Source organism: Eretmochelys imbricata, chromosome 2, assembly GCF_965152235.1.
Source record: "Eretmochelys imbricata isolate rEreImb1 chromosome 2, rEreImb1.hap1, whole genome shotgun sequence".
Lineage (NCBI taxonomy): Eukaryota > Metazoa > Chordata > Testudines > Cheloniidae > Eretmochelys > Eretmochelys imbricata.
Genome location: NC_135573.1, coordinates 188,838,959 through 188,860,442, shown reverse-complemented (window position 1 = coordinate 188,860,442; position 21,484 = coordinate 188,838,959). Strand labels below are relative to the sequence as shown.

The 21,484-nt window shown below is 42.2% G+C and overlaps 1 protein-coding gene across 1 annotated transcript in view; it reads left to right on the top strand.

Annotated features, from left to right (window-relative positions):
• CDCP1 (CUB domain containing protein 1) overlaps positions 1-15,842 on the top strand; it is a 58,009-nt gene extending 42,167 nt beyond the window's left edge. Inside the window, exons 5-9 of the mRNA XM_077809283.1 lie at positions 792-1,019; positions 1,827-2,207; positions 6,002-6,367; positions 11,182-11,266; positions 12,373-15,842. Of these exons, the coding sequence (XP_077665409.1) occupies positions 792-1,019; positions 1,827-2,207; positions 6,002-6,367; positions 11,182-11,266; positions 12,373-12,817 (1,505 nt within the window). The 3' untranslated portion in view covers positions 12,818-15,842. The remainder of the gene's footprint in view (positions 1-791; positions 1,020-1,826; positions 2,208-6,001; positions 6,368-11,181; positions 11,267-12,372) is intronic.
• Positions 15,843-21,484: the final 5,642 nt, after the last annotated feature.

The following is a 21,484-nucleotide window of genomic DNA, read 5'->3' as shown; positions in this document are numbered from 1 at the left end:
TTTACTTGCTCAAGGTCACACAACAAGTTTGACAGAGCTGGCAGTAGAACCCAGAATTTCTGATTCAGTCTGGTGCCCTATCCACTGGTCTGTTATGACCATTTTATAGCACCTACTGTGAATACTATAGTTGTGACCTAAAGAATTTTCTATAGCAAGCTCCTTATATTCTTGCATAGCCTTTTCAGAAGGGACTAGCATACACGAAATTATGTGGGCAAAATTTTTTTTTGGCAAATAGTAAATTTGCTAAAAAATGCACTTTGGAGGGGCATCGAAACTATTCACAAATTCATATCAAAGTCAGCTGAAAGTTTCATCCAAAAAGAAAAATCTTTTTGAAATATTGAAACATTTGACACTTTCAGAATGAACCGTATTGACATTTCCAAAATGAAATGTTTCAAAACGACATTTCTTTTTCTTTGGGTTGAATTTTTTTTTTTTCTTCTGTTTTGCGTTTTGGTGACTGAAACTGAAAAGATTCGGTTTCCTTTCAAAATTATCTGGATTTTTTTTTCCCCAGAACCAAAACAAAGTATCAGCTGTTTTCTCAGCTCTACATATGATGTGGAATGGGACTTTGTTATAACAGGCTAACTCCTAACCCAAAAACAGTTATTTGTATTAATTCCAATAGTGTAAAAAGTAAATAATGCTTTCCTAGCTAATGTAAAGATAAGTCCAACATCTGATTTTTGGAGAAGAGAGGAATGGGACGAGGTTCCAGTTCACCACATTTCTTTAATTGCTGTGTTGATCTAATTCTTTTTTTTTTTTCTTCATTTCAGATGCAACATACTTGATTGACTTAGTCAAAGAGAGGGACATAAGTATAACCATACAGCCAAAATCACGACACAGTGGGCATCCTTCGCAGTTTGAGCCAGAATGTTTGATATGTAAAGATCCTAGAACCTGTGAACGTAATGTAACTTTAACATCAGGCACCATTTACAGGATTTTCTTCCTGTGTTATGATTTGGAGAATCTGAGGATCACAGCTGAAAAAACCATAGGTATGACAATAGCCTTGAATGTTGTTACCTACAGAAGGGTTCTACATGTTCTCATTTCCACAGTATTCTACTGAAGGTTCAGGCTTGTAAATCCTGTCTTTCATTTGTGCTTAAGTGTAGTTGGCTCGCAGACAGGCGCTGAACAAATAGGTGGTGGGTACAGTAAGTCAGTAAATAAACACAAACTGGTTTAGGATGTAGGGATTTGGTGACAGACAAGAACAGCATAGCTAATCCCTAGAAAAATTCAATCCTAGCACATGGAAGACAAGCAAGTGAGAGGGAAACTTCTTGCTTAGTGCTGGAACCTGTCTTAGGGCAGGGTGTTAGCAAAGCTCTCCTTCAAACATGGGGCAGGTGATATCCATGCTTCTTATACCAGATGTCTACACAATTCCATGGAAAATCCCATGAAGTCTGTAGACAAATGGTGATGGGAAGATAATATCCTGTGTGCTGACCAAGAGCCATCAGGCAAACTCTGTGCATTGGTATTTCTCAGTTTCCGTTAATGTCCTGTAAGAGTCAGGAGAAACACACTCATTTTATTAATGGTTACTATGGAAAATATAGTGGGAAAGGTGGGTATATGGATGTACTCTATAGTGCATCCCCACAGGACCAGAGCTAATGGGGAATTTGAGTTATTTCCATCTTTCAGCACATATATCCCCAATACCAAACAATGGAACTCTGCTGTTTTGTGTTTGTACAGACCTAAGCACTCTAGCACATAGCAAAATCTCATTTTAATAGCTCTGCTCAATGTGAAAAGTATAGCAATAATCTGTGTCTCTATGACTGCAGCCTGTTGGGATCTCAAAAGATGCCAAAAGAAGATCTATCACCTCACTGTGCCCAGGGCTATTTCCCAGCTTCCTGTTCGGCTGGATAAGTTTATTTGGAAGCTATTGGCTCCAGAAGAGATCAATGTGGAAATAATGTCTCCATCCTTGAAGCTACAACAACATATCCAAGAGCAGAGGTGCAATACAAGTTACAGCTATGGCATTGTCAGCACCACCAAGGGAAAGGAGTTAAACCTTGGTATATTCTGTCCTGGTGGATCCATTGAAAAGATTCAGATGAGAGACAATATCACCATATCCCTAAAAACATTTGGCAGAGGATTCCTCAATGACTCTCTTAATCAGGATCTGAAAATGTCTTTTGTGCCATTTATTAAAGGTAAGGTGGAGGTCTGTTCCCCCGATCCATTCCCCAACTCCTTCAGTATATCCATTAACACATAAGTGTTGTACATCCGATAATAAAATAACAGGAGTTAAATTTCTTACCGTCCAATTCCAATATCATTTGTCAAGGTTCCTCCCCCACTCTGAACTCTAGGGTACAGATGTGGGGACCTGCATGAAAAACCTCCTAAGCTTATCTTTACCAGCTTAGGTCAAAACTTCCCCAAGGTACAAAATATTCCACCCGTCGTCCTTGGATTGGCCGCTACCACTACCAAACTAATACTGGTTACTGGGGAAGAGCTGTTTGGACGCGTCTTTCCCCCCAAAATATTTCCCAAAACCTTGCACCCCACTTCCTGGACAAGGTTTGGTAAAAAGCCTCACCAATTTGCCTAGGTGACTACAGACCCAGACCCTTGGATCTTAAGAACAATGAACAATCCTCCCAACACTTGCACCCCCCTTTCCTGGGAAATGTTGGATAAAAAGCCTCACCAATTTGCATAGGTGACCACAGACCCAAACCCTTGGATCTGAGAACAATGAAAAAGCATTCAGTTTCTTACAAGAAGACTTTTAATAAAAATAGAAGTAAACAGAAATAAAGAAATCCCCCCTGTAAAATCAGGATAGCAGATATCTTACAGGGTATTTAGATTCAAAAAACATAAAGAACCCTCTAGGCAAAACCTTAAGTTACAAAAAAGATACACAGACAGAAATAGTTATTCTATTCAGCACAATTCTTTTCTCAGCCATTTAAAGAAATCATAATCTAACACATACCTAGCTAGATTACTTACTAAAAGTTCTAAGACTCCACTCCTGGTCTATCCCCGGCAGAAAACCAGCATATAGACAGACACACAGACCCTTTGTTTTTCTCCCTCCTCCCAGCTTTTGAAAGCATCTTGTCTCCTCATTGGTCATTTTGGTCAGGTGCCAGCGAGGTTACCTTTAGCTCCTTAACCCTTTACAGGTGAGAGGAGCTTTCCCCTGGCCAGGAGGGATTTCAAAGGGGTTTACCCTTCCCTTTATATTTATGACATCATTACTTGAGCAAAGCTTCCTTTGAATCAATGGAAGTTTTGCCTCTGTAAGAAGGGAATAAAAACTTCAGACTTGGAGTTGTAGGTGGGTAGTTATGATGGAAATCCTGCAGGTAAACATGTTATAACTGGTTTCAGAGTAACAGCCGTGTTAGTCTGTATTCGCAAAAAGAAAAGGAGTACTTGTGGCACCTTAGAGACTAACCAATTTATTTGAGCACAAGCTTTCGTGAGCTACAGCTCACTTCATCGGATGCATACTGTGGAAAGTTTAGAAGATCTTATTATATACACACAAAGCATGAAAAAAATACCTCCTCCCACCCCACTGTCCTGCTGGTAATAGCTTATCTAAAGTGATCACTCTCCTTACAATGTGTATGATAATCAAGTTGGGCCATTTCCAGCACAAATCCAGGTTTTCTCACCCTCTCCCCCCACCCCCGCCCACACACACAAACTCACTCTCCTGCTGGTAATAGCTTATCTAAAGTGACCACTCTCCTTACATTGTGTATGATAATCAAGGTGGGCCATTTCCAACACAAATCCAGGGTTTAACAAGAATGTCTGGGGGGGGGGAGTAGGAAAAAACAAGGGGAAATAGGCTACCTTGCATAATGACTAAGCCACTCCCAGTCTCTATTCAAGCCTAAGTTAATTGTATCCAATTTGCAAATGAATTCCAATTCAGCAGTTTCTCGCTGGAGTCTGGATTTGAAGTTTTTTTGTTGTAAAATAGCGACTTTCATGTCTGTAATCGCGTGACCAGAGAGATTGAAGTGTTCTCCGACTGGTTTATGAATGTTATAATTCTTGACATCTGATTTGTGTCCATTTACTATTTTACGTAGAGACTGTCCAGTTTGACCAATGTACATGGCAGAGGGGCATTGCTGGCACATGATGGCATATATCACATTGGTGGATGTGCAGGTGAACGAGCCTCTGATAGTGTGGCTGATGTTATTAGGCCCTGTGATGGTGTCCCCTGAATAGATATGTGGGCACAGTTGGCAACGGGCTTTGTTGCAAGGATAGGTTCCTGGGTTAGTGGTTCTGTTGTGTGGTATGTGGTTGCTGGTGAGTATTTGCTTCAGGTTTGGGGGCTGTCTGTAGGCAAGGACTGGCCTGTCTCCCAAGATTTGTGAGTGTTGGGTCATCCTTCAGAATAGGCTGTAGATCCTTAATAATGCGTTGGAGGGGTTTTAGTTGGGGGCTGAAGGTGACGGCTAGTGGCGTTCTGTTATTTTCTTTGTTAGGCCTGTCCTGTAGTAGATGACTTCTGGGTACTCTTCTGGCTCTATCAATCTGTTTTTTCACTTCTGCAGGTGGGTATTGTAGTTGTAAGAATGCTTGATAGAGATCTTGTAGGTTTCTGTCTCTGTCTGAGGGTTGGAGCAAATGCGGTTGTATCACAGAGCTTGGCTGTAGACTATGGATTGTGTGGTGTGGTCAGGGTGAAAGCTGGAGGCATGTAGGTATGAATAGCGGTCACTAGGTTTCCGGTATAGGGTGGTGTTTATGTGACCATCGTTTATTAGCACTGTAGTGTCCAGGAAGTGGATCTCTTGTGTGGACTGGACCAGGCTGAGGTCGATGGTGGGATGGAAATTGTTAAAATCATGGTGGAATTCCTCAAGGGCTTCTTTTCCATGGGTCCAGATGATGAAGATGTCATCAATATAGCGCAAGTAGAGTAGGGGCGTTAGGGGACGAGAGCTGAGGAAGCGTTGTTCTAAGTCAGCCATAAAAATGTTAGCATACTTTGGGGCCATGTGGGTACCCATAGCAGTGCCGCTGATCTGAAGGTATACATTGTCCCCAAATGTGAAATAGTTATGGGTAAGGACAAAGTCACAAAGTTCAGCCACCAGGTTAGCCGTGACATTATCTGGGATAGTGTTCTTGACAGCTTGTAGTCCATCTTTGTGTGGAATGTTGGTGTAGAGGGCTTCTACGTCCATAGTGGCCAGGATGGTGTTATCAGGAAGATCACCAATGGATTGTAGTTTCCTCAGGAAGTCAGTGGTGTCTCGAAGGTAGCTGGGAGTGCTGGTAGCGTAGGGCCTGAGGAGGGAGTCTACATAGCCAGACAATCCTGCTGTCAGGGTGCCAATGCCTGAGATGATGGGGCGCCCAGGATTTCCAGGTTTATGGATCTTGGGTAGTAGATAGAATATCCCAGGTCGGGGTTCCAGGGGTGTGTCTGTGCGGATTTGATCTTGTGCTTTTTCAGGGAGTTTCTTGAGCAAATGCTGTAGTTGCTTGTTAAACCCTGGATTTGTGCTGGAAATGGCCCAACTTGATTATCATACATATTGTAAGGAGAGTGATCACTTTAGATAAGCTATTACCAGCAGGAGAGTGGGCTGGGAGGAGGTATTTTTTTCATGCTTTGTGTGTATATAATAAGATCTTCTAAACTTTCCACAGTATGCATCCGATGAAGTGAGCTGTAGCTCACGAAAGCTTATGCTCAAATAAATTGGTTAGTCTCTAAGGTGCCACAAGTACTCCTTTTCTTCATGTTATAACTGTATTACACAAAAATGGTGATAAGTGACATGTTACTACTAAGAAGATATTGTGGTTTTTTTCTGTATGAATCACTAGTCACCATTGTAAGTGATGCGTTTTATTTTAGAAAAGAGTGGCTAAGTAATGTATTTAAAGAGAAAGTTAAGAGCAGTGACAATACTATGTATACAATCTATCTCTTCCTATACTACAGAGGAATGTATCTTCACTGTGATCCCAGACCCAAAAGCGCAAGTTTACCTACAAACCCCTAACTGGCTAGAGGGTTTGCCTCCTTATGTCTCCGTGTCCTGGAACATCACAGTCCCCAGTAAGCAAGTTGCTCGCTTAGCATTCTTGAAGGAGCGGATGGACATTGCTTGTGAAACGGGGCGCGCCTATGTCAACATACAGGAACAGAAACCAAAGGCTGAAGAAACTGTGCGCCGTGAAGATGAGCTGCTTCCTGAGCCCCTGCATATGTACCACCACTTCTGGGTAAACATCTCTAACTGTAAACCAGTGAATAAGAAACAGCTGAGCCTGCAGTTCTGGGTGACATTTGTCCCACAAAAGAGGGGTGAGTTGTTGCTGTCTTTCTGTACTGAGGGAGGATCATGCTCTGTAGTATGGATGCTCTGGTGTTTTCTGTCCACAGCTGTAGATGTACTTGTAGACTATTTGCTTCATCAATTTGTTGAACACAGAGATGCTTCTTAGCAGCTTTACAAAACTGCAGCTTTTTCTACGGTTTGTAGAATACAGCATCAGATGCCTAAACTCTGTCAGGATCCTCTTTCTTTTTTGGATGTATTCACTTGGGAAACAGTCAAAAGAAGTAGAAAGTGTAAAAATGCGGAAGAGATTGAAGTAGCAGAATTGTGAGAGATGATTCTGAACTTAGTTGAAACAGGGAATGTAAAACTTGATGTATAAATTCCAAGATACTTAAAGATACAATCTGTATTTCAGACACCATATTAGAGAGCATTTAGGAATATACGTATATTAATGATTTAGATGTTTTCAATTTCACTATCAGCCTTGTTTTTCAGTTTCCTCTTTGCTATATTTAGCTTAAAAGTAAGTAAGGGAAGGATGTTCTCTTCTTAATGGAAGATGGACAAAAGAGCTGCAGCCTCCTGTGGGATTAGACTCCAAGTCTGAACGTTGGTATTTGGATGTGCTAATTTCAATGGGGCTGCACACAGGTCCTCACTATCGGACCTAAGAGATTATGACCGAAAGCAAATAATCCACTGTACAATCATAAAAAAAATTCAAATAAAATTACGGACAATACCTAGAATCAGTTCCCTGAATCATAGAGCTTTTTATTAAGTCAGCCTTTGCTACCTAAATTTGGTAACCATTTTAAGCACTGGGAGAAGGCTGAAATAATACTGAAATCGTGAAGTCGCAGTATGTATTTAATAACTGAAAAACAAAACAACACACACAGTTAAGATTGGCAAATGAAAAAAAACAAACCCCACAGACTGACACATAGGTAAGGACTTCTTAAAATCTCATTGTATCCTTTCCTCCAGCTGTCTTTCCTCTTTGTAAGATGTCTAGTTATGCACAAATCCAGCAATCTGATCTGGTCAGGACCAGTGGATCCTTACAGTCACATGTATCTGATTGCAGAAGTGGGGCCTTAATCTGTATGTTACTTGGTATAGAAACTTAACTTGTGTGTCTGTAAAAGACCTGGCATGCTTTGGCACTGTGTAAATAATGAAGGTTTCTCTTAAATGCACATCATGTGTGTCTGCCTGCCTTCTTTTTAACAAGCATGAATGAGAAAATTTGGCACAGAATTATCTCTGGAATGGCTACTAATATTACTTCTAATTAGTATTAATCATAAAATCCCTGCACTTCGACATACCTGAACTTCAAAAATCTTTGAGAGCCAGAGACATGTACTTTAAAAGATTTTTCTCCCCCTTTTCAAGGTTCCTTCCCCACTCTGAACTCTAGGGTACAGATGTGGGGACCTGCATGAAAGACCCCCTAAACTTATTCTTACCAGCTCAGGTTAAAAACTTCCCCAAGGTACAAACTTTGCCTTGTCCTTGAACAGTATGCTGCCACCACCAAGCGTTTTAAACAAAGAACAGGGAAAGAGACCACTTGGAGACGTCTTCCCCCCTTAAATATCCCCCCAAACCCTATACCCCCTTTCCTGGGGAAGGCTTGATAATAATCCTCACCAATTGGTACAGGTGAACACAGACCCAAAAGCTTGGATCTTAAGAACAATGAAAAATCAATCAGGTTCTTAAAAGAAGAATTTTAATTAAAGAAAGGGTAAAAGAATCACCTCTGTAAAATCAGGATGGTAAATACCTTACAGGGTAATCAGATTCAAAACATTAGAGAATCCCTCTAGGCAAAACCTTTAAGTTACAAAAAGACACAAAAACAGGAATATACATTCCCTCCGGCACAGTTTATTTTACAAGCCATTAAACAAAAGAAAATCTAACGCATTTTCTAGCTAGCTTACTTACTAACTTTACAGTAGATGTAAGACTTATATTCCTGATCTGTTCCCGACAAAAGCATCACACAGATAGACAGAACCCTTTGTTCCCCCTCCCCTCCAGATTTGAAAGTATCTTGTCCCCTCATTGGTCATTTTGGGTCAGGTGCCAGAGAGGTTACCTTAGCTGCTGAACCCTTTACAGGTGAAAAAGTTTTGCCTCTGGCCAGGCGGGATTTTATAGCACTGTATACAGAAAGGTGGTTACCCTTCCCTTCATATTTATGACACCCCTAGACATCAATAATTGTCTAGATCTAGTGTTTTGTTCTTAATGCCCTAATTCTTCCCAGTCCATCCACATAGATTAAAATTTGCTTATGAATTTGGAGGACCTTCCTTGCTCAGACAGAATCTAGAAACAAAGTATGTGATTGAGTTCTGTCTCTGATATTTCATACAATGAAGATCATTAGCACTTACACAGTACTTTTAATCTTCAAATCACTTTACCAACATTAACTAATCATTGCAATAGTGCTGTGAGGTAGGTAATAACTATTTAATTACTCTCATTTTTAAGGATGGAGAAACTCAGGCAGAGAGACTGGGTGTTTTGCCCAAAGCTGCAGAAAGAATCTTTCAGCTAGGATTAGAACTCAGGAAATCCTGGTGTCCTGCTCTCTCCTCAGACTAGACCACACTTTTTTCTGATTAGTATTATTCCTTTAAATCAGAATATCAATATCATCATCCTAATCGTAATATACCGTGCCTTCCATTTTCAAAGCTCTGCTGCAAACTCTGGTATCTATCTATGTACGGGTCAGCACCAATGGTAGCAAATTTGTGAGTCATATCCTTTTACCTATATTGTTGTACACTGTAATGCCATACATCTACCAGAGGCTCTGTGTGTGTGTAGAGAGACAGGAACTAACTGCTAGGAAATTAGGTTTGTAAGGGAGGATCTTTCTAAATGAAAGACACACCATGTACTGTAAAAATACTACTCTCTCTCAGCTGGCAATGAGGTCTGCAGTATGTAATAAATCTTTGATTACTCATGTTTGGGAGCTCACATAAGGACTAACTTCTTAGATGAGTAAAATTGTGTGATCAGGTCACTTACAGCGCCGCAGCTGTGCCACTGTAGCGCGTAGTGAAGACGCTACCTACGCCGAAGGGAGGGCTTCTCCTGTCGGTGTGGGTACTCCACCTCCCCGAGAGGCGGTAGTTATACCGACCTAACTCCCAATGTAGACAGTGCTATGTCAACAAGAGAGCTTCTCCTGTTAACATAGCGCTGTGTATACATCGGGAGTTAGGTTGGTATAACTACATTGCTCAAGGGTGTGAATTTTCCACACTTCTGAGCGACAGTTCTACTGACATACGTTGGTAGTGTATACCAAGCCTAGGTCTGTGACCTTGGGAATTAAAATTTCACTAGACCTTTGTATGCCTTCTGGGTATGTTTATTTAAAAAAAGAAATCCTTAAATACCATGTAGAAAATCAAATGTAGTGGGCTTTTTTTAAGCTACCTTCCACATTAATGAACAGGTAATGTTCTATACTGAAAGGCAGGCTTATAGAGACTCCAGAGTCTGGGACTTGCTTTCAGAGTGTAAAATAGTTAAAGCATTACCTCTGACTATGTATACCTATATAAAAACAAAATTAAATCCTGCTATCCTATGGGCTGCTTGCCAACTGTCAATTCTGTGGTAGCTGATAAAAAGGTGCCGTTGAATTTTCAGTCATCTGGCAAACTGAGATCAATAATGACTCTTCCTATGCTCCTCCAGATTGAAGCCCACACTGTGTACCAAGGCACATTCTCTGACACGCTTGCTTCTAAGGCTGTGTCTACACTGGCAATTGAATGACAAAACTTTTGTCTTTGAGATGTTAACCCCTCCCTCCCCAAAAAGACACAAGTTTTGCTGCGACAAGTGCCAGTGTGAACAGCGCATTGTTGGCAGGAGAACCGACAAACCGCGGCTACACTGTGTGACTTCTAGGGGCACGGCTGTGGCGGTGCAGCCATGTCGCTAAAAGCTGCATAATATAGACATAGCCTAAGAAGTGCCTCTCCGCTGAGATTCATTCAATGGCAGGATTAGGATTAGGGAGTTCCTTGCTCCAACTCGTGTCCGATCTACAAGAACTTCCCGCCTGTCAGGATAAAGTGTAGTGCACTTTATTCTTCAGGTTCACGGCCCCAGTCATGCAAAACCCTTATGTCTGCAAGTAGTCCCGTTCAACTCAATGGAAGTACTTGCATTTACAGCTGTGAGGCCTAGAGCAAGAGTTGGCAATGAAGATTAGAACAGATTACATCACCTTCTACTGAACTTCTAATTCTTTTCCTCTTTAGTTCACACTTCATTGCCTTTAAACTTATTTCTTTAAATGTGTGTTTTCTTTCTTAAACTTTTTTTTTGCTTTAATTCAGTCAAACTTCTATAGCTCCATTCCTATAAATTCCTGCACCCTGGGTACATTGACCTGCTTGATTGATTGATTGATTTTGTGAGGCTTTCATTTATGGCACCTTAAAGATCTGTCGGGTGGCTTTGTGTTTGTTTGTTACTTACATCTTTAAATAGGTTGAAGGAGAGTTAATGAAAGGATCCTGCTATTTCACTCCTTTGCTGTTGGAGCCTTTTCCCTTCCTCTTCACACATGTGTTTAATCAGTCAATCAGATGTAAGTAAGTGAGATGTAGGAGGTAAGTGTAGAGGCACAAGAACTGGCTGAGTCTCTGTGCAGACCTGGTATGTTAAGCAGCAATGATGCAAGTCAAGTATGGCAACTAGATTTCAATAGGTTAACTGTGGTTGCATATTGCTGAATGACTTTATTTCTCTTCCTTGTATCTTTTTTTTTTTTTTATAGATGTGACAGTGATAATTGCTGTGGTAGTTGGAATGGCTGGAGCGCTCTCAATTATCGGAATCGTCATATGCTGCACTAGGAAGAGGTATGTTCATTACTCAAGATGCTGATTTAGGCAGATTAAGAAGCAGTTTTGCCAGGCGGTACCATTCCTCTTATTTAACATATTGGATAGGTGGTCCTTGAAGAAGGGTCTGGAGTGTGCAGTGGAAGGTGTAGGATAGACAGGCACAATGGGTTGCAACTAAAAAGCTTAAGATTCTTGCAACAATATTGTAGATCACTTTACTAATGCACTTTGCACTACCATAGACTTCTGATGTTTGTTTGAATGTGTTAAGGTAGATATCTCCTGAACTTTATTAAAGGTATGTTTCCAAGTTAATTTGGCTGCTTTCCCTGAAAGCAGTGTACAATCACTATTCAGTCAAATGTCCCCTTCCCTTTACCGATATCTCATAAAACAAGTCAGTTTATGCATCAATGCGTTGCGCAGCATTTAGTCAGGAGCAGATTTGATTTCCTAATTCTGGGTGATTTAAGGAAGTCACATTACGATGAGTCAGTAATGTTTCTCATGGTTATAGGTAGCTACTGTCTACAGATGATACAAACTGAAAACCTCTTTTGTACATACTTGCAAGAGAGCGGGATAGAAAAAGGCCAAAATCAATCAGATCCATCCAGCTTCTAGCACTAGGGGATTCTCTCTTGGTTTTCGTGGCCTGGGAGGAGTAGTTTAATTAAAGTTGAGCCCTGAAAGAAGGAACCCAATCCTGCAAATACTCATAACTTTACTCGGATGAAGCTAATGGGGATACTTCTACACATTAAGTGTTTCCAGGATTTGGGTCCTCATTTGTAAACTGTAATGAAGATGTTCTTGGGGTGGTAACTAGAGCTCTGCAAAATCATCTCCCTTGAAACAAGCTAGACGATTGTAGGACTTTTCACTAGCTTGGGTGTAAAAAATTTGGGGCACTTGGTCCTAGGGCAATGTTTCTAACTGTAAACTCCTTTACTACTTGTGAACAAGCTCCTCTGCCCTGGAGAGAAAATACTTGAGGCATAGACTTGATGGAAATATAATTAAATATAAAAATAAATGGATGTTGCCTTACGGAGTTTGAATACACAAGTAACATATGGATTTACAGTGGTTCTCACTTGTTAATTTTTGTTTTATAACAGGAAGAAGGAAAGCCAGAATCCTGAAGTGGGTACATACAATGTCAACATCAATACCCAGATGCCTGGAAGACGGGTCTTATTCAAAAAGAGGAGGCAGGAAAATGACTCCCATGTCTATGCAGTCATTGATGATGCCATGGTGTATGGAGATTTGCTGAAGGAATCCAATGGATCAGTCAATCCAGAGGTAGATGTGTACCGGCCTTTTGATGGGCCTGTGGGTGACACACCACCTACTCCACCTCCCATCTCTTTCAAGAGAGACACTCAAATATTAAACTCTGAGGAACTCCCCTTCGGCCCAGAGAGGGACAGTGAACCATACACTTTTGCACATCACAAACCAGAGGAGACCAGGGGCAACGGAGACACAAGTGCGAACAGTACTGGAGATGTGGGCATGTCCTTCTTGGAAAGTAAGGAACAAGAAGGCTTGGTGGAATAACTTATGCCAAAGGAATGACTTTGGTTTGGAAATGAGGGTGACGCTGTGAGGAAAAGTGCTCTCATATGCTGCAGAAAAATCGGAAGAGGAGATTTATTGTTTTAAGCGTGGATAGACGTGGGTTGTTTTAACCTCAACTGCTGATGTTTTCAAATTTTAGAATGAACCTTTAGGAAACCTATCAACAGTTCATGTACCATCCATGAATGCAAGTACTTCTCTTTTGGAAATGGAAGCAAAGATATGCTTTCTCTTCTATCATAAAGCCAGAGGGAAAATGGATTTTTAAAAGCTCAGGAACTGAACAGAACTGGGAGAATATTTGCCCAACAGTTTCTCTCTTCCAAGTAATTCCTCCTTTTCCTGAAGATTGCTGGGTGTTGATTGAAGATGTATCCCACACCACTGACTCAGGGCAGCTCTGAAATCTATGGAATGTTCTTACTAAAGCGGGATTTCTTCCCTAAAGTCGGAGCATAGGAAGTGGTATTGTATGCCAGTTCTTCTCCCTGCATCTCCTAGTTTAGCAGCAAGCATAATACTCTTGTGTATTTGTTTAAAAAAATTATCATTTTTGAGAGCTCAAAAAAAACTTGCACTCCCGCTCTGATGGCTGTAGGGTTCAGGTCTGTCTTATTCCACTATGCTTTCTTGTTCCAGTAATGACAGAAGGTGCTCTAAAGAAATAATAATGGCATCCCATCTGCTACTAATGCTTTGCACTTGACCTGAAAGAGAGATTTGTTTATTGAAGGAAGACAAGTATTAAAGTGGAAAAATGTGTTCCATTTCCAACATGCAATTACTCTGTCAGACCCTTGTGCAAAATGTATGAATTAATCCACAAAGCAGGCCTAGGTATTTACTAGAGTTTTAATGTTGGTTTTAATGTTGGATTATCCTGCCTGAATAATGCAGGAGCACAAGTCTTGTGGGCATTTCCACAGAAATGGTCAGAGGCCCAGCCACTCGTATGGGCAAGTGCCTAATTTGTGTATATGTACAATCACAATGATTACGTGCACACTTTTGCATATGGCACTAGAGCGGACTACTTGGAGATCTGGCTCTGCTTGTCACGCTATGAATGATCTCTTGCATAACAATATTTGAAGGGACTTGTAGAAGAAACTTATATAAACTTATGCACAGTAACTGGAGATTTCAAGCAACTATAACCGTCTATGGCTGAAATCCTGGCCCAACCGAAGTTAATGCAGATTTTTCTGTTGACATCAACAGGGCAAGGATTTTCACTTTCTGTGCTAAATATTTTATCATTACTCTCCTTAATAAAATAACAATACCATTCTCCTTGAATCAATGTCCGTTTCATACTTATGTTGCATCTGAAGCAGTTTTATCATAGAATTTGTTAGCATATTGTGAGATCCCTGTCATCTGAGAGTACTTTTAATTGTGTCTTAGGGAGATTAAGTGGTTATATGTTGCACTTGAGTGGAGAAATGTGTGTTCTTATATCCATCTCCTCTTTGTTGTTGGGATCACATTTGTCAAGGTACAGTAGAGCATTGAAATGCCATGTGAGAACTTAAATTATGCTATTCTACCTTGTTTCCTGCAATAACTATCGTTATTTTTCTCAGGCAAATAACTTCCATAATATATTTTTCTTGGGCCAATTCAATTCTGTCTCCAACTGGTCAATGTTACTTAATTTCCATCTTTTTTTGGAAAGGATTGGGGGGGCTCTGTAGAAATATTCAAAACCCCCTGTTATCCATCTGTGTTAATCTTTGCAATTTATTAGGCAAGAGACTTTAGTTCTTATTCTGGCTAACAAACTGCAAAGCGTATGACATGGGCCAAACTTTCTCTAATCCCATCTCTTGATTTTGAGGGAAGAATGTGAAGGTCGCGTTATCCAACTCTTCTGGTGGCTGTATGGTTTTTATTAGGTATAGTTTAACTTTTTGGTTGGTACGAAATCAAAGTTACAATGTGTTTATCATGGTTTGCAATTCTCTCTTTGCCAATTTCGGACTTCACTGCATTTCCTTTGCTGCATTAAGTATAGGAATTGAAATATTGGCTCAAGTTTCATTTTTGTTAGGAGAAATCGCAGTTTTAAAAAAAATATTGCAATAAATAGAACTAAACTGTGAGCACAAACTGGTGTAGTTACCAGGGCAATTTCAGCCCTTTTATGTTTCTTTCTTTCTTTCTTTTGTAAATTGGGTTTTGAAGTAGCTACAGTGGTGCTAAATGAGAGCTTCAGAATCTTTTCTCCTGAGCAAGCTGGAATGATCACTTGGGCAGTTCAGAACTTAAAGGACCTCTGCAATTCTGCTACCCTATGGCATTAGCGCTATTCACATGAACCATACAGGAGTGATCAAGGAAATCTGGTAGGGATTTGACATTTTCGTGTATGCCAAAACTGCACTTAAGTTACATGAAACCAATAGTTCTCCTGTAAGATGATTTCTGGGTTAAGTTTACTTTCCCAGGGAGAGGGGAGGAAGAATTCTATCAACTAGCATATAAAGATTCAATCCTGAAGACCTTATGCTGGCAAAACTCCCATTGACTTTAATGAGGGTCTTGTCTATTCAAGGAATGCAGGATCAGCCTTGTGTATTTTTTATATCTGACAGCTTATAGTAAAAAGAATCCCAGGCAACAAGAATGTATTTCTGTAGAACAAAGTTTACGATGATAATAACTTATTCACTGAATGTATATATCTATTTTGTTTTACAGCTGTGGTGGTATACTGTTAATTTCCTTTTTAAAAAAGAAATGTGTTTTAGATACGTATTTTCATATTTTAGGTGTTTCTTTTGTAACATGTTTGTATGCAACAGAATAAATCCAACACAGAGCCTTACTAAGATCATAATGTTTGTAATTATTTAAGCCAAATTGACACAGGCATTGGGTTCCAGTGTAATCATTTCGGGAGAAGAATAGCGCAAAAGTGTACCTCGCTGTAAGCATCTGATCTCAAACAGAGCCTTATTACAATGTATGACATTTGTGGTTTTGATTACAATAAATTGTATGGAGTCTGTGTATCCATAGCCGCTTTCTTGTTTTAATGGTAAGTGCATTTTGTGCTCATTAAACAGCCTGCTTGAAATCCCTGGAGACTGAAGTGTTTGGTTTTATCGGCAGAATAACTACAGAATAGACATTGGCAATTCAAGCTTTCCCCACCTCACCTTCACAATTGGCCTTAACCGTGACGTAGTCAGATCACCTCTAGTGATGAGAAGGAAGTTGAGCTGACATGTCCAGTCAGTCCTTAACCCCGCTGAGACTGCAAATTATTATTTATTTGTTTGTTTGTTTATTTATTTAGAATGCAGACACTTGTCCACTAGGAACTGGACGGAGATTGCTTCATCTCATGTGAGCCACCAAACAGTTTCTGTGCAGTAGTGACATCTGGTCTCTACTTATCTGTGCCAGATTTGAGATCTTAAACTTCCTGAATCCTGTTAACCATTAATTCTGTTATTTAGTCCCCTGAGATAGTTATGTGGCTCTGAGCCTAGATCCAGCTTTCTTTTAGACCAGTGGCTCTCAACCTTTCCAGACTACTGTACCCCTTTCAGGAGTCTGTTTTGTCTTGTGTACCCCAAGTTTCACCTCACTTAAAAACTTGCTTACAAAATCAAGTCCTAAAAATACAAGTGTCACAGCACTCTATTACTGAAAAATTGCTACTTTCTCATGTTTACCATATAATTACAAAATAAATCAATTGGAATATAAATATTGTACTTACATTTCAATGTATAGTGTGTATAGAGATGTATAAAAAAGTTATTGTATGAAATTTTAATTTGTACTGACTTTGCTAGTACTTTTTATGTAGCCTGTTGTGAAATTAGGCAAATATCTAGATGAGTTGATGTACCCCTGGTTGAGAACTACTGTTTTAGAGAGTACAGCTAAGCAGAAGCATCTGTCTCTAAGAGCAGAGGACCTCGAATGTAGCAAAGTGAAGCCTCACCAGCGCAGCACCTCCTGCTGGTCGTCTGAGAATTAGCTCTTTTCCAGCGTATAGAGTGCCTTCTGCAGGCCTGCTGAGGGCACCATGTCCCTCCCAGAGCCCAGTGCCCTTTACCTTGGGGTTCTGCTTCAGCAGTGCCCCCATGCTCTGGGACTCCCCTCCAAGGGGAACCCCCAACACTTTAAACCCACCTTGCCTCAGTGGCTACTGCCAGTCATCATCTAGCCCCCTTTCACTGGGGCAGACTGTAGTTTGTAATGGCCACTCATCAGTGGCACGGGGTTAGGACCAGCTGCCTCAGCCTATTCCCAAGCTGCACCTCTGTAGCCCCAGTACCTTTTGTAGGCCTTCACCAAGGCCTGAAGCCTGGGGGTTTACCAGGCTGGAGCTCCCCAGCTCCCTTTGCCTTTCCCCAGCATTGCTCTGCTTCAGGTGCCTTGCTCTCAGTCAGCTAGCTCCTCCCACTCCAGTGCTAGAGTGAGACTCCTTCAGCTCCTGACCCCAAGTCCTCTTACAGATGTAAGGGGACTGTTGCCCCCTTACTAACATTCAGTGGGGGTGTTTTAGTTTCTAGCTCCCAGTACTAAAAGGGGAAGAGTCTATGGGGAATCTGGACCCTGAGACTGACAGCCCCCAGGAACAATGGGAAGAGGCCAATGTTCCAGGTCAGCCTGAAGGACAGGGCAGGCAGGCTAATCAGGGAGTCAGGAGGCCAGGGGGGTCCTGTCCTCCGTGAGAGCTGGACTTGCCTGGGTCAGATGGAGTGGGGCCGAGCTAAGGAGAAAGTAGGGGCCCAAGCTTAGCTGGGGAGCAGAGCTGTGCCAGATCCAGAGAGAGCAGCCCCTGTCCTGGGAGCAGAGCTGCAGCCCCAAAGCCAGAGGCACAGCCCAGAGAGAGCAGACTTGCCCTGAGAGCAGAGCTGCAGCAACCAGAGCCAGAGGGGCCAGAAAAGCAGCCCAGGAAGCAGGTCAGTGCTGGGAGCAGAGTCACAGAAGCAGCCTGCAGAGCAGACCTGTCCTGGGAGTAGAGCTGTAGCAACCAGAGCCAGAGGGGCCAAAGAAGCAGCCCAGGGAGCTGGAGGCAGAGCAGCAGCAGTGCAGAGACAGAGTGGTGCAGTTGGGGCTGCAGCAGTCTGGAGCTGGGTGCGGTGAGCAGCTGAGGAGAGCGAGGGGGACCCTGGGCAGCGGGCCCAGCATAGAGGCTCTGCAGGCCAGGCTTGGATCGTAACCCCGACAGGGCGGGGGCGACACTGGGAAGAAGGGTCCTACCACTTAGAGCCTGAGAGCGTGTGGCCACCACCAGAACGTCCAGCCCACAGCATCCCTGCAGCAAAGCCAGGGCCTGAGAAGAAGGCCTGGGACTTACAAGGAACAGACTCTGAACTGCCCTGACATTCCAGAGACACTGTGATGTTCACTGCCACAGAGTGGGTTGATTTGTTTCCTTTAACCTTTCCCATTTTTCCTTATTCTTTTTAAAATTAATTGTTGATTAAATAACTTGCATTTGCTTTAACTTGTATGTAATGCTCAGTGGGTCAGAGAAGTGCCCAGTGCAGAGAGAGTACCCCGGAGTGGGGCACCCTAGTCCCTGTCCTAGGTGACCACAGCAGGGTTGGGGTCCAGCCCCCCAGGAATCCTGGGCCCAGCCTTGTTGGGGTTATGAGGACTCTGCCAGACAGGAGAGTGGAAAGGGAGCCCTCAAGGGCAGGGAGGCCACTGGGTAAAGGAAGTGGGAGCGAGGACTCAGATCCTTTCGCTAGCCCGCTTCATCAGGGTAGTACAGAAGCCGGGAAAGTTTCCCACAATAGCGGGACTATTCCCCCGCTTACATAAGGGCCAACTGGGCCGTGATTGAGCTGGCCACAGCTGTGGCTGCTTCCCTAATCAGCCTAGTTTGGCTGCTTTTAACCCATCTATCAGACTGGGGTAGCCATCCCACTACACAGAAGAATAATCTCTCTTATCTAGATCCTGCTAGGTGATTAATACTCAGGCCCCAATACAGCAAAGTACCTAAGAACATGTTTAACTTTAAGCGTGTGAATAGTCCCGTCGATTTCAAAGTGAAGCAAGTGCTTAAGTGCTATGATTTGGATCAGGGCCTCCATAGCCCAGTACCTTATAGGAGTGAGTATTTGTTGAGTTTAAACTGATGTTGAAGGTTTTTAAAAGGGCAGCAGTGCCATTAGTTCACATGGTTGTGAAGCAGAAACTTCACTGTGTGGCTGACAGAGAATAAACTATAGAATGTGGACATTGCATGGATAGAAGGGGGGAAAGTGAAGATTTAAAAATCTAGTCCTGGGCATACCTCTCAACCCACCGAGACCCAAATGTGGGATGCCATGTGTGCAAAGACCCAGACTGAAGAGACCCGGAAATTACTCATGCAGGAAATGTAAACGGCTGTGGGATTACTTCATTTAATGTAAAGAACGGTTCTGTATTTCAAGCCCCATGAGTCTTTATTTCTGATGTAAACAACTTTAAAAAATTAAAGGAGAGGACACAAAATTTTGTTTGGAACACAGGGGACTCTGGGGTGAGTGAGGGATGGTTGAGATGCATGGTCCGATCAAAATTGATGAGCCACTGCAAGGCTGCTCGTGTTCCTTTGTCCCACTAGGGGGCCAGCAAATGTTCCTCTGTCCCACTAGGGGGCCAGAACAAACCCTCTTACTCCTCTGGGCCGGGCTGGAGCCATCTCATTCTTGTCCGACTGACGCTCTCCTCATGTTGGGATACAGTCACCCTGCCCTATACAGCTCAGGCTTTACACCATTTATGGATAGGTACAAGGGAAAACTCAGAATGTGTTTCCCTGCTGCTCACTTACCCAGCCACTCACAACAGTGGAGAAACAGTTCCCTGGTGGGACTGGTCAGAGGAACACTGACAGAACCTCATGCCTTTTTGTCAAAATCAGAATTGTTCACAGAATGAAGTCAATTTTGTCAAAACTTCTATTTGGAAGGAAACCAGAGAAAAAGTTCTGGCAATATGGAAATGTCCCGTTTTGACACTGTTGGAACTGAACACTTTGATATTTTTTGTTTTGAAATGGCTTTTCAGGGTGTTGGGTTTTTTTTAATTTGTATTATATATTATAGTACAAATCAAAAGTCAAAATAGAAAAATTTTGATTCACCTGAAATGGGGAAAAAATGTGGAATTTTCCTTCCTGAAGAATTTTGAAATGGGGGCAGGGGTAGTTGTTCTGATTAGGAACAAAGCTAAATTTTGAAATCTTGAAATTCTTTGGGAAATGGAATTTCTGTCCTTTGTACAACTCTGTTCCCAGAGTGACTCCATCCCGAGCTCTTGCTGAGGTGGGAAATACCAAAACATTCAGCTGTGTCTCCTTGATGGGGGCCCATGGGTATTTTATTCACGATGTCCCTTTGACTTCATTGGGAGCAGGATTGGGTTCAGTGTTAGAAAGTGATCCTAGAAGGGGGACAAGGGACATATCATCATCTTAACCTGTCCTTTGTGAATGTCCCAAACACCTGACATAAGGGGTTCACCAGTATTGAAGGGACTGGTACTCTTACTGCTATCGCTGTTTAAGGTCTTGGAGCCTGATCTTACAGAGAGAACCATGTGGACAAATCTCTGTTTGTTTTAAGTTAGTGGGACAGTGCCTGGGCACAGGATTAGGGTTTTAGAGTCTAATGTTTATATTAAAGTACTTGATCTTAAATTCACCTAATAGTCACAGGCTATGAACTGCAGACCCCTGACCGCAATTTGTTTTTAATCCAAGTCCTAGTCCATCACCACACCAAAGTTTTTAAACATTAAAACTGTTCCTCTATGAAAGCAGAGCCAAAGTTGAGCTTTTTAAAACACCATTTGTATGATTGTTTTTTAAATTAAGATCTAAAACCAAACATTATAGTTTTTCTGTGATCTGCTGTAATGTGCATGTCACAGGGTTCACACGTTGTTAGCCGCGCTTCCTCCTGGCTGTCCTAGGGATTAGCTCTGCCAGAGGTAGTGCCCTCCTCTGGCGCTGTCTTTACCCATCCTGTCTTGCCCTGCAGCCCCTTCCATTCCAGGAACTGCAGCCTCCTCTTCATGACGGTTGGGTTACCCAAAGACCTTCCATATGAACAGGCTCAGGCAGTCTTCTCTGGTGCTGCCCTGATGGTGCCACTTCCCTAGTGGCCAGCAGGGGAACATGGCCTCACCTACTAGTGAGGTAATACTAGTTCCAGTCCAGGGACCCTCAACCCAGCAGTTCTGGGCTTTCCTCTTCCAGACCTCACTGCTCTTTCCCTGGACTGCTTCCTGCTCTTCTTGGTTCCCCCCTTTCTCTGGGCATACCAGCTCCAACGAGTACAAAGGCTACCTGGTGTAGCCCGTCGACGGCTACATGAACATGTAGCTTGCAAACACAGAAGAGTACATAGATTATGCATTGACAGGACACCTTGGTGAAGTTTTGATAAGATGTAACAATGTCCTGTACATCAGATGAGTAGAAGAAATGGAGAAATGAGAGAATAAGTTTGTATATTTCTGGAAAATAAAGATCAGTTTTTCACACACACAGAAAGCCCCTCCCTCTTCCTAGGAAGTAACTGCACCCTTTTCCAGCCGCCTATGTCTGTTACCAGCTCCCTGGCTTTTTAGGCCCCACCTATTCCTGCCTAGCTAAGCCTGGTTTCAATTTATTGT